Genomic DNA, 13,089 nt, shown 5'->3' with positions numbered 1-13,089 from the left:
ATGTGGATGACGTTTTAGCTGATGGTCTGACCTTTCGAACGATATGTAGTCTCGCTGGGAGAAGCTTTCGAAATCTGGGGATTGTGGAATAGATTTAATCAGACCTGGAGATTCATCGACCTGTTCACACTGAGGAGTGACCGTTAATATTCTGTGTGTGGGAACGGATTCACTCAGCTAATCAGCCTCACTTCATCATCGTCAATCTGTACTGGACAGTTACCAAGTGCAATGTATCTTTCCTGAGGTTTGGTGCCCAGTATGGAACACAGTTCATGCAGCAAGTGAGGAAAAGACAGCAGGAATTTCTCTCATCTGTGATTTACAAGGACACATTCTCGGTTCCCAGCAGTTACGTTTCTTCAGTAATTTCCTCATTTTCCCTAAACTACCCTGCCTGTTAATTCTATTATTTCTGATAATTCCATTACTGTAGCTATAAACATCACACATTAGAATTTAATCTGTACCATTATGCATTCTGGTTTAAGTTTATGTTCAGGTTAATAACAGACAAAATCTGTCCTCGCCCCAATCTGATTAGTTTCCAATGAGTCGATTCTGTGGAATGGAATGTCTTATCAGCGTTTCCACGGTGACCTGTCTGCAGTGAAGGAATGTCTTATCAGCGTTTCTACAGTGACCTATCTGCAGTGAAGCGCCTGCTTGAGTTTCTAACTCAGACTAAACTTCTCTCTCCCATATCACACATTATATCAGACATTGGATGTCAATGTCTTTCAGCCATGCTATGTTAATATCTCCCAAAGAGTTTCAGATACACAAACTTTTAAATGTGGGAGGACAAGTTGATAAAGTGTTTAAAAAACACATGGGATCCAAGGTTTTATAATTCTGGGCGTGGAATACAAAAGGACAGAGGTCATGCAAATCTGTACAAATCATTGGTGAGGCTGCAGTTGGAATATTAGATCAGGTTTTGGGGACCTTACACCAGGAAGGATGTCAAGGCATGGAGAGGGTGGAGAAGAGATTGAGAAACTGGGGCTCTTTTCATTCGAACAGTGGCTGACTGGAGATCAGAGGGAGGGGGTTCGATTCCGGCCTTGGGTGACTGTGTAGAGTTTGCACTTCCTCCCCGTGTCTGCGTGGGTTCCTTCCGGGTGCTCCAGTTTCCTCCCACAGTCCAAAGATGCACAGGTTAGGTGGATTGGCCATTCTAAAAGATTTCCCCTGAGTGTCCAAAGGTTAGGTGGGGTTACGGGGATAGGGTGGAGGAGTGGTCCTGAGTGGGGTGCCGTATTAGAGGGTCGCTGCAGACTTGATGGGCCGAATGGCCTCCTGGAATGAAGGGATTCTATGGACCAGAAAAAGGCCCTATGAAATATCGAGCAGACTGTACAACAATGTTCAGGATTCTCACTGTCCCTCTGGGCCTGTGTGTGTGTGTGTGTGTGTGTGTGTGTGTGGGGGGGGGGGTTAAAGTGAAGGGTGTCTATACTGGAAAATCTGAGTACCAAGTGCCAGCTTGAACCATTCTCCAATCAGTTACAGCACAGCTCCCTCTACATTGCCCCATGAAACACTCCCCAAGGCTGATAAAAAATGGTGTTAGATACAGAGTAAATCTCTCTTGATGCTGTCCCCATCAAACACTCCCACAATAGGTATAGCACAAGGTTGGATACAACATAAATCCTCCTCTGCACTGTCACCATCAAACACTCGAGGACAGGTACAACACGGAGTTAGATGCAGAGTAAAGCTTCAGTTGCACTCCATCATCAAACACTCCCAGGCCAGGTGCAGCATGGGGTTAGCTTCAGAAGAAATCTCCTTATACACTGACCCCATCAAACACTCCCAGGACAGGTACAACACGGGGTTAGATACAGAGTATAACACCAGTTACCCTCGGTCATCAAACACTGCCAGGTGCAGATACACAGGCAGGTTAGCAAAACCATCCCTGGATGCCAAGGCTAGGAGAGACAGAATGGAAGGTATGGCGAGCTGGGACTGTTAAAATTTGGTTTTGGGATTGCAAAGTGGAGGGGGGGAATGGGGTTAGATCAAGCTTTCAGCGTATCCAGGTAGATAAATCCCCGGAAACTGATGAAATGTATCCCAGGACATTGTGGTAGACTAGGGGGGAAATTGCGGGTCCCCTAGCAGAGATATTTGAATCGTCGACAGCCACAGGTGAGGTGCCTGAAGATTGGAGGGTAGCAAATGTTGTGCCTTTGTTTAAGAAAGGCCAGAGGGAAAAGTCTGGGAACTACAGGCTGGTGAACCTAATGTCTGTGGTGGGTAAGTTGTCAGAAGGTATTCTGAGAGACAGGATCTACAGGCATTTATAGAGGCAAGGACTGATTAGGGACAGTCAGCATGGCATTGTGAGTGGAAAATCATGTCTCACAAATTTGATTGAGTTTTTCAAAGTGGTAGCCAAGAAGGTAGATGAGAGCAGTGCAGTCGACATTGTTGACATGGACTTTAGCAAGGCTTTCGTCAAGGTACCGCATGATAGGTTGTTGCACAAGGTTATATCTCACGGGATCCAGGGTGAGGTAGCCAATTGGTTACAAAATTGGCTTGACGACAGAAGACTAAAGGTGGTTGTAGAGGGTTGTCTTTCAAACTGGAGGCCTGTGACCAGCGGTGTGCCTCAGGAATCGGTGCTGGGTCCACTATTATTTGTTATTTAGATTAATAATTTGGAGGAGAATACAGGAGACATGGTTAGTAAGTTTGCAGATGACACCAAGATTGATGGCATAGTGAGAGTGAAGAAGGTTATCTAGGATTGCAACGGAACTTGATCAATTGGGTCAGTGGGCCGATGAATGGCAGATGGAGTTTAATTTAGCTAAACGTGAGGTGATGCATTTTGGTAGATCGGGGCAGGACCTACTCAGTTAGTAGTAAGGAGTTGGGGAAAGTTATAGAACAAAGATCTCGGAGTACAGATTCATAGCTCCTTGAAAGTGGAGTCACAGGTGGACAGGGTGGTGAAGAAGGCATTCGGCATACTTGGTTACATTGGTCAGAACATTGAATGCAGGAGTTGGTACGTCTTGCTGAACTTGTACAAGATATTGGTATGGCCACATTTGGAGCACTGTGTACAGTTCTGGTCCTATTATAGAAAGGATATTATTAAACTGGAAAGAGCGCAGAAAAGATTTACTCGGATGCGACCAGGACTTGATGGTTTGAGTTATGAGAGGCTGGATAGACTAGGACTTTTTCCCCTGGAGTGTAGGAGGCTTCGGGGTGATCTTGTCGAGGTCTGTAAAATAATGAGGGGCACAGATAAGGTAGATAGTCAACATCTTTTCCCAAAGGTAGAGGAGTCTAAAACTAGAGGGCATAGGTTTAATGTGAGAGGAGAGAGATATAAAAGGGTACAGAGGGGCATTTTGTTCACACAGAGGGTGGTGGGTGTCTGGAACGAGCTGCCAGAGGCAGTAGTAGAGGTGGGTACAACTTTGTCTTTTAAAAAGCATTTAGACAGTTACGTGGGAAAGCTGGGTAGTGGGATATGGGGAATGCGGGCAATTGGGACTAGTTTAAAAACTGGGCGGCATGGACAAGTTGGGCCGAAGGGCCTGTTTTCATGCTGTAAACCTCTCTGACTCGATACAACTGCAGCACAACATCCCTACATTTATATTAGATTTCCTTTGCAATAAACAATAATATTCCATCGATCTTCCTAATCACTGGCTGTACCTGCAGACTAACTTGGGATCGGGCACCCCGATCCCTCTGTATCCCAGAGTTCTGCAATCTCTCTCCATTTAAATAATATTGTTTTATTTAACACTTTCTGAAAATGTGGACAATCCACATTTCCCAAAGTTAGGCTCCATCTGTCAGTTTTTGCCCACTCACTTAACCTATTTGTAGTCCTTTGCAGAGATCTTAAATCCACTTCACAAATTACTTTCCAACCCGTCTTTGAGGCATCAGAAAATTTAACCGCCATACATTCAATCCTGTCATCCAACACATTCATACAGATTGTAAATGGTTGGGAGCCCAGCACTGATCTTGGTGACATTCCACTTGTCACATCTTACCAACCCAGAAATGACCCATTTATACCTTCTGGCTACTTCCTGCTCGCTAACCAATCCTCTATCCACGCTGATGTGTTGCCCCCACACAATGAGCTCTAGTTTTGTGTCTTAACCTTTGATGTGGCACCTTGGGAAATACCTTCTGGAAATCCAGATAAAGCACATCTACAGGTTCCCCTTTATTGACATCCCTTGTTACTTCCTCAGAGAACCTTGATGAATTAGTCAATCACGATTGATTCCCTGAACCCATTTTCAAACACTGTCAAAAGAAAAATCAAATCTCCTCTACCCCTCTGGCACCTTTGCCAATTACCTTAGAGGGACTCACTTTCTGTTAAAGAGCCTGTCAACCCCTCTCACCCACTTTCCCAAAAGTGAATAATCAGGAAAAGTCCAAAAAATTCAAATATTATCCAGTTAAAAGTTTATTGACGAAACAGAAACATGGTTTAAAAAAAACCCTGAAAATTACTTGAGGATCAAAGACAACCAGAGGAACAGGATGTTCACAATGTTCTTGTCCCAAATGGTTTCCCTTCGGCTCCTCTGTACCCTGTTCCTGTGACTTCCAGCTTGGGACACGTGGGCACTGAACCCTGGGGTCACATCACCATCAGCCCCAGTGATCCTCGCCCCTGAACCCTGATTGGTTGGATGTGCAATTCCCAGTCAGTCCTCCAGCACGTTCCTGTCTCTATTAGCGATGCCCATGGCAGTTTCCCAACTGGGACACAGGCCCCGTTATTCTCAGCTAAATTCAGCCCTCAACTCCATCACCTGGCTGTCACTGACACGAGCAATAGAGACAGAAAGGTGCCCGAGGGTCAAATAGGAAGACAAAACTTGTGGATTAGGACCCCCATAAAGGTCAGCAACTTCTTATAAAAATTCAAGCTCCCAGTCAACAAATTAAAGGATCACACGACGGGACTTCTAGTTTTCTGACTTTTAATGCAACAAAAAAACAAACTAGAAGCTACTTTAACTCGGAAACCTACACAGTAAACTATAAACTAGAACTTTGCCCTTTTGCACAATCTAAAATCACACTGCACGATTATAGTTACTCTGTCCTGGCAGTCAAAATTTAATTGTCTCAGAACCTGTCCAAAGTGATGATTCATTCCCGAGGATTTACTTCAGTTCTTCAACCAAGACACTGAGAAACAAAGGGAGAATAGAATAGAATGTGAACTAGCAAAATACATAAAAATGGACTGTAAACTCTTCTGTGGCTACGTAAAAAGCAAACGTTTGGCTCAAACAAAGGTTTATCTGTTACAGATAGAGTCAGGAGAATTTAGAATGAGGAATAGAGATCTCTACAGCCACCTCATTCAACACTCTGGGTTGTGGATCATCAGCTTTTGGAGTTTTATTCACTTTCAACCCCATTAATTTCTCCAGTGCTACTTTTTCACCAATACTAATCATAGAATTTACAGTGCAGGAGGAGGCCATTTGGCCCATCGAGTCTGCACCGGCTCTTGGAAAGAGCACCCGACCAAAGGTCAACACCTCCACCCTATCCCCATAACCCAGTAACCCCACACAACACTAAGGGCAATTTTGGACACGAAGGGCAATTTACCATAGCCAATCCACCTAACCTGCACATCTTTGGACTGCGGGAGGGAACCGGAGTACCCGGAGGAAACCCACGCACACACCGGGAGGATGTGCAGACTCCACACAGACAGTGACCCAAGCTGGAATCGAACCTGGGACACTGGAGCTGTGAAGCAATTGTGCTAACCACTATGCTACCGTGCTGCCCTTGGTTCTCTGCCAGTCCCTTGGTTCTTGGTGTTTTGGGGATAATTTCTGTATCTTCCTCTGTGAAGACAGACACATATTGTTTAGTTTCTCTGCCATTTCCTCATTCCCCATTATAAACTCTCCTGTCTCTGCCTGGAATGGACCCACATTGATCTTTGCTAATCTTTTCCTTTTCCCATTCCTGGAGAAGCTTTTCCAGTCGGTTTTTATGTGTCTCACCAGTTTGCTCTCATCAGTTTCTTGGTCCTCCTTTGCTGAATTCTAACGGATCCCATGGAATCTTTAACTTTTCTTGTTCGCCACAGTTACATCACGTTTCCTGTTGGATTTTTGTTCCTTAAATTTGTTGTACATGTGAAATAAAAGTCACAAAAATCCCACAGGACCATAGGCTGCTCTCCCCTTTGACAGAGAGAGAGCTGACTGGGGGTGATTTAACCGGAGGGTCAGCACACCTCAGGCGAGGGACCTGGTTGAATAAACTCAGCCAGTACGGGAGTTAAATCCTCACTGTTGACCTTGGTCTGCATCACAAACAGTTGTCCAGCCAACTGAGCTAACAGACCCCCTGATAAATATGTAATAATTCCTTAAACATTAGGTATTCCCTGTACCAATCAGTTGCCCAGTCCACCTTGGACAACTTGCCTCTCATACCCTGATAGTTTTCCTCTGTGAGGAACACCCTGATAAATTAGACAAAAGAACCATGTAACCACCAGGGCCCATCTCCATGGCAACGTGGCATGCTTTGGGGGTTCCAAACAGAAATGGAAACTAAATGTCTTCACACTTCCAAACACTCTTTCACTCTGTGATCCTTGTGTAATTTGAAGCCAGGTATTAGCAACAAGGCTCAAAGAGAATCAGCCCAGTGGAGGCAAAGTTGTGAGACCGGCCTGTCCAGCAGAAAGAAACCCTCCGACCATCCCCACTGACCACCTGTCAGAATGAACAAAATGCAGTCCTGGGTGTAGAGCAGAAACAATAACAGCAGAATCCAACCCCTGTAATCAATTGTGAAATTGTTGGTGTCACAGCAGGTGCGATTAAACATGGAATCCCGTCTCACATTGAGGGGTGGATGGTCTCTCCCCAGTGTGAACTCGCTGGTGTCTCCTCAGGTTGGATAATTGAGCAAATCCTTTCCCACACTGGGAGCAGGCGAATGGCCTCTCCCCAGTGTGAACTCGCTGATGTCTCCGCAGGGTGGATAAAGGAGTGAATCCCTTCCCACACTGAGAGCATGTAAACGGTCTCTCCCCAGTGTGAATTTGTTGGTGTGTCTGCAGGTTGGATAACTGAGTGAATCCCTTCCCACACTGAGAGCAGGTGAATGGCCTCTCCCCAGTGTGAACTCGCTGGTGTATCCGCAGGTGAGATAATTGAGTAAATCCTTTCCCACACTGAGAGCAATTAAATGGTCTCTCCTCAGTGTGACCTTGCTGGTGGCTCAATAGGTGGGACGAATCACGGAACCCTTTCCCACATTGGGAGCAAGTAAATGGCCTCTCCCCGGTGTGAATTCGCTGGTGTCTCAATAGGTGGGACAAATTACAAAATCCCTTCCCACACTGAGAGCAGGTGAATGGCCTCTCCCCAGTGTGAACTCGCTGGTGTGTCTGCAAGTTGGATAACTTGGTAAATCCTTTCTCACACTTTGAGCAGGTGAATGGCCTCTCCCCAGTGTGACTGCGTCGATGAGTCTCCAGCTCATATGGGAATCTGTATCCCTTCCCACAGTCCCCACATTTCCACGGTTTCTCCATGGTTTGGGTCCCCTCACGTCTCTCCAGGTTGGACAATCTGTTGAAGCCTCAGATCAACACGGGTCCGGTCCCTCCCCGCTCTGAATATTGTGCTGTTTTTCAGGCAGTGTAACTGGTTAAAGCTCCTTCCACAGTCAGTTCACTGGAACACTCTCACTCGGGTGTGTGTTGTGTGGGTCTCGGTGCTTTTCCAGTCACACTGATGTTTCCACAGTCAGTTCGCTGGAACACTCTCACTCGGGTGTGTGTTCTGTGGGTCTCGGTGCTGTTCCAGTCACACAGATGTTTGAAATCTTTAGTTGACAGTTTGGGCAAAGATTTTTCATTCCACATTCATAGTCTGAGGATATTCTGGTTCCAAGGAAGGGAGTGACTATCAGATTGAGATGTGATGTTTGAGATTTCTGGCTGTAATTCCTCCTCGTCTAATAACCTGTAAAAATAATTTACAAAATTCATCACTGTCAGTACAGGATAGAAACTCAGAACAGACAATTCTAGTTTCTATGTCATATTTTTTCCTCTGTCTTATTCCCCGAAAGCTGCAAATCTTCATCCCACACACTCCCTCCATTCTCTTTTTTAAAAAAAGTTTCAAGTACCCAATTCATTTTTTTCAATTTTGGGGGGCAATTTAGCGTGGTCAATCCAACTAACCTGCACATCTTTGTGTTGTGGGGGCAAAAACCACACAAACACAGGGAGAATGTGCAAACTCCACATGGACAGTGACCCAGAGCCGGGATCGAACCTGGGACCTTGGCACGGTGAGGCAGCAGTGCTAACCACTGTGCCACCATGCTGCCTCTCGCCCTCAATTCCTATTCTGCTGTATCTAATAATAATAATCTTCATTAGTGTCAGAAGCAGGCTGACATTAACACTGCAACAAAGTTACTGTGAAAATCCCCTAGTCGCCACACTACGGCGCTATTCACCCTCCCTATTCTCCTGAAGATGCTGAATCAGGCTGATTGACAGATCCATGCTCACATCTTCCTGTCCAGGAGGTCACAACAAATATGAGCTGCAACCAAAGAAAAAATGCTGGAAAATCTCAGCAGGTCTGGCAGTATCTGTAGGGAGAGAAAAGAGTTAACATTTGAAGTCCAGATGACTCTTTGTCAAAGCTAACAGACAGAGAAAGTGGGAAATATTTATACATGAAAGATGACTCCATTCTCACTCCACAGTATAAATATTTAAATGTTAAAATTATAAATGTCTCAATAAAATATTTTCTAAAAAGGAAGTGAAGAAATGCCTTGATGAAACAGCGCAGGTGGATTCAGCGGGAATGGAGCCGCCTATTCAACATGGCGGCCTGACCCTCAGGAGGTCTCTCGACCCCGCGCTCTCCAGGGCTCTGGGAGGCGGCGAAAATTATGACTGCCGACATTATTCGTGTGACTGACCAGAGGCTCAGTGTGCTGACTCAATATCTGTGAGCTCATGAGGCCCAGCTGCAAAACACCATGAAGAAGCTCGATGATCCGGAGGAGAGAATCCTGCACGTACCGCAAGATGCCTCCTCGACGGAGGCGGAGAAAAAACATCCGGGTCGTTGGCCTGTCAGATGGTCATCATAGCATTTACAATGTAGAAGGCCACTGGGCCCATCAAGTCTGCACCTTGGAAACAGCACCCCAGCCAAGCCCATACATCCACCCCATCCCTGGAACCCAGTATCCCCACCTAACCTTTTATTTGGACACTAAGGGCAATTTATCACGGCCAATCCACCTAACCTGCACATCTTTGGACTGTGGGAGGAAACTGGAGAGCCCGGAGTAAACCCACGCAGCCAGGAGAGAATGTGCAGACTCCGCACAGATAGTGACCCAAGCCGGGAATCGAACCTGGGACCCTGGTGCTGTGAAGCAACTGTTCTAACCACTGTGCTACCATGCCGCCCATAAATTCTGTTATTTTCTGTCCATTTAGTGTGGAGGGTAAGGCTCCCGTGAGGTTCTTTAAGGACCGACTGCCACGTTTTCTCAGCTGGATGTGAAGCCTGAGTGTTCCAAATTAGAAAGGGTGCATCGTATCCTGTCTCTGAGGCTGAGGGATAGTTTTCATCCCAAGCCTGTAATCATTCGCTTCCACAACTTGAAAGAAGGTCCTGGAGACGGGTACGGTGAGATGGCACCTGGCCCCAGGAGGGAGGGAGTATTCAGGACTTTTCGGCAGCAACACAAACGAAGCTTCGAGACTTCGACGAAGGTCAAAGGCAGCTCAAGGCTGTGGGGAGTGAATTACGTTATGCTTTATCCTGCAACCCGAAAAATGGTTTCCAACAACTCTGTTAAGTCTTTCAATAATCCAACTATTGCCTTGGCCTTCATTAAATCCATGAAGGGCAAGGATCTGGAGGAATGGTTTGCAGCTTGGACATCCACTGCACCGAACCTCTTTCCATTTAGAAAGTACTCTTTTCTATTCTTTTTTGGTCCAAAATGTATAACCTCACACTTGTTTACATTGAATTCAATTTGCCACAAATTTGCCCATTCACCGAGTCTGTCAATATCTTCTTGCAATTTTATGCCATCATCTAGTCTGTCTGCGATGCCACCGAACTTTGTATCATCAGCAACAGTGAAGAGGCCCTTCGGCCCATTGAGTCTGAATGGCCACCGACACGTGAAAAGGACCTGACCTACCTATCTATTCCCATTTGCCGGCACTTGGTCCATAGCCTTGAATGTTATGACATGCCAAGTGTTTAAAGGATGTGAGGCAACCCGCTTCTCCCACCCTCCCAGGCATTGGGTTCCAAACCGTCACCACCCTCTGGGTAACAAGATTTTTCCTCAAAACCCCCCTAAACCTTCTCCCCTCATCTTGAACTTGTGGCCCCTCGTGCCTGACCTTCAACTGAGGGGAACAGCTGCTCCCTTTCCACCCTGTCCAAGCCCCTAATAATCTTGTACACCTCGATCAGGTCACACACCCCCCAACGCCCCCCCCTCCCCCACAGCCCCCCCCTCCCCCACAGCCCCCCCCTCCCCCACAACCCCCCCCCCCCCCACACACACACACACACACACACACACACACACACACACACAAACCGGCCCCTTCTCGGCTCCAATGAAAACAACCCAAGCCTGAGGATAAACCAGAAAATTAAAAGGAAAATGCAGGATAATCCAGAAAATTACAAGCCGGTGAACTTTACGTCAGTGGTAGGGAAATTATCGGAGAGGATTCTTCGAGACAGGATTTGCTGCCATTTTGAAGCAAGTGGACGTATTAGTGATAGGCAGCACGGTTTTGTGAAGAGGAGGTAGTGTCTCACTAACTTGATAGAGTTTTTTGAGGAAGTGATGAAGATGATTGATGAAGGTAGTAAGCCCCTTGGCAGACTGGTACAGAAGGTGAAGTCACACAGGATCAGAGCTGAACTGGTAAGATAGTTACAGAATTGGCTCGGTCATAGAAGACTGAGGGTAGCAGTGGAAGGCTGTGACGAGTGGTGTTTCATGGGGATCACTGCTGTGACCTGTGCTGTTTGTAGTATATATAAGTGATTTGGAGGAAAATGTAACTGGTTTGATTGGTAAGTTTGCAGACAACACAAAGGTTAGTGGAATTGCGGATAGTGATGTGGACCGTCTGAGGATGCAGCAGGATAGAAATCAGTCAGAGACTTGGGCAGAGAGATGGCAGATGGAGTTTAATCCAGCCAAATGTGAGGTAATGCATTCTGGAAGGTCTAATACAGTGGGGAAATATGCAGCAAATGGCAGAACCATTCAGAGTATGGCATCGCAAGTGGAGAAGGTAGTCAAGAAGGCATACGGCATGCTTGCCTTCATCAGCCGGGACATTGAGTTTAAAAATTGAAAAGTCATGTTGCAGCTTTACAGAACCTTAGTTAGGCCACACTTGGAATATAGTGTTCAATTCTGGTCGCCACACTACCAGAAGGACGTGGAGGCTTTGGAGAGAGTACAGAAAAGATTTACCAGGATGTTGCCTTGTATGGAGGGCATTAGCTGTGCGGAGAGGTTGGAGAAACATTCTTTCAGAAAGTTGGAGAAAATTTCTTCAGCCAGAGAGTGGTGGGTATATGGAATTCATTGCCACAGAGGGCGGTGGAGGCCGGGACGTTGAGTGTCTTTAAGACAGAAGTTGATAAATTCTTGATTTCTCGAGGAATTAAGGGCTATGGAGAGAGAGCGGGTCAACGGAGTTGAAATCAGCCATGATTGAATGGTGGAGTGGACTCGATGGGCCGAATGGCCTTACTTCCACTCCTATGTCTTATGGTCTTATGGTCTAAACTTGGTTTGATCTCACTGGAACGACGGAGGTTAAGGGGGGACCTGACAGAAGTCGACAAAATTATGAGGGGCATGGACAGAAAGGATGGTCAGAAACATTTTTCCAGGGTGGAAGAGTCAATTACTATGGGACACAGGTTTAAGGTGAGAGGGGCAAAGTTTAGAGGAGATGTACGAGGGAAATTCTTTTTTTTTTTTATTAAATATTTTATTGAAAATTTTTGGTCAACCAACACAGTACATTGTGCATCCTTTACACAATATTATAACAACACAAATAACAATGACCTATTTTATAAACAAAAAATGAATAAATAATAAATAACAAAAATGAAAACTAGCCCTAATTGGCAACTGCCTTGTCACAAGTAACACTCTCCAAAAATATAATTTAACAGTCCAATATATAATTATCTGTAGCAACGACCTATACATACTATACAGTATATATTAACAACCCTGAGAGTCCTTCTGGTTCCTCCTCCCCTCCCCCCCCCCCCCACCCCCCCCCCGATCCTGGGCTGCTGCTGCTGCCTTTTTTCCATTCCGTCTATCTTTCTGCGAGGTATTCGACGAACGGTTGCCACCGCCTGGTGAACCCTTGAGCCGACCCCCTTAGGACGAACTTAATCCGCTCTAGCTTTATAAACCCCGCCATGTCATTTATCCAGGTCTCCACTCCCGGGGGCTTGGCTTCTTTCCACATTAGCAATATCCTGCGCCGGGCTACTAGGGACGCAAAGGCCAAAACATCGGCCTCTCTCGCCTCCTGCACTCCCGGCTCTTGTGCAACCCCAAATATAGCCAACCCCCAGCTTGGTTCGACCCGGACTCTTACTACTTTTGAAAGCACCTTTGTCACCCCCATCCAAAACCCCTGTAGTGCCGGGCATGACCAAAACATATGGGTATGATTCGCTGGGCTTCTCGAGCACCTCGCACACCTATCCTCCACCCCAAAAAATTTACTGAGCCGTGCTCCAGTCATATGCGCCCTGTGTAATACCTTAAACTGAATCAGGCTCAGCCTGACACACGAGGACGACGTGTTTACCCTGCTTAGGGCATCTGCCCACAGCCCCTCCTCGATCTCCTCCCCCAGCTCTTCTTCCCATTTCCCTTTTAGTTCATCTACCATCGTCTCCCCTTCGCCCCCCTTTCCCTATATATATCTGACACGTTACCATCCCCCACCCATGTCTT

General features: G+C 46.3%; 1 protein-coding gene across 1 annotated transcript in view; it reads right to left on the bottom strand.

Moving 5' to 3' along the window:
* The window catches only part of LOC140419565 (uncharacterized), a 35,624-nt gene that overhangs the window by 14,811 nt on the left and 7,724 nt on the right, over positions 1-13,089 (bottom strand). Inside the window, exon 2 of the mRNA XM_072503481.1 lies at positions 6,924-8,030. Coding sequence (XP_072359582.1) covers positions 6,924-7,597 — 674 coding nt within the window. The 5' untranslated portion in view covers positions 7,598-8,030. The remainder of the gene's footprint in view (positions 1-6,923; positions 8,031-13,089) is intronic.

This window comes from Scyliorhinus torazame, chromosome 5 (assembly GCF_047496885.1).
Source record: "Scyliorhinus torazame isolate Kashiwa2021f chromosome 5, sScyTor2.1, whole genome shotgun sequence".
In the NCBI taxonomy this organism is placed as follows: domain Eukaryota; kingdom Metazoa; phylum Chordata; class Chondrichthyes; order Carcharhiniformes; family Scyliorhinidae; genus Scyliorhinus; species Scyliorhinus torazame.
The sequence above is the reverse complement of the archived record's forward strand: the minus strand, read 5'-3'. Positions and strand labels throughout refer to the sequence as shown.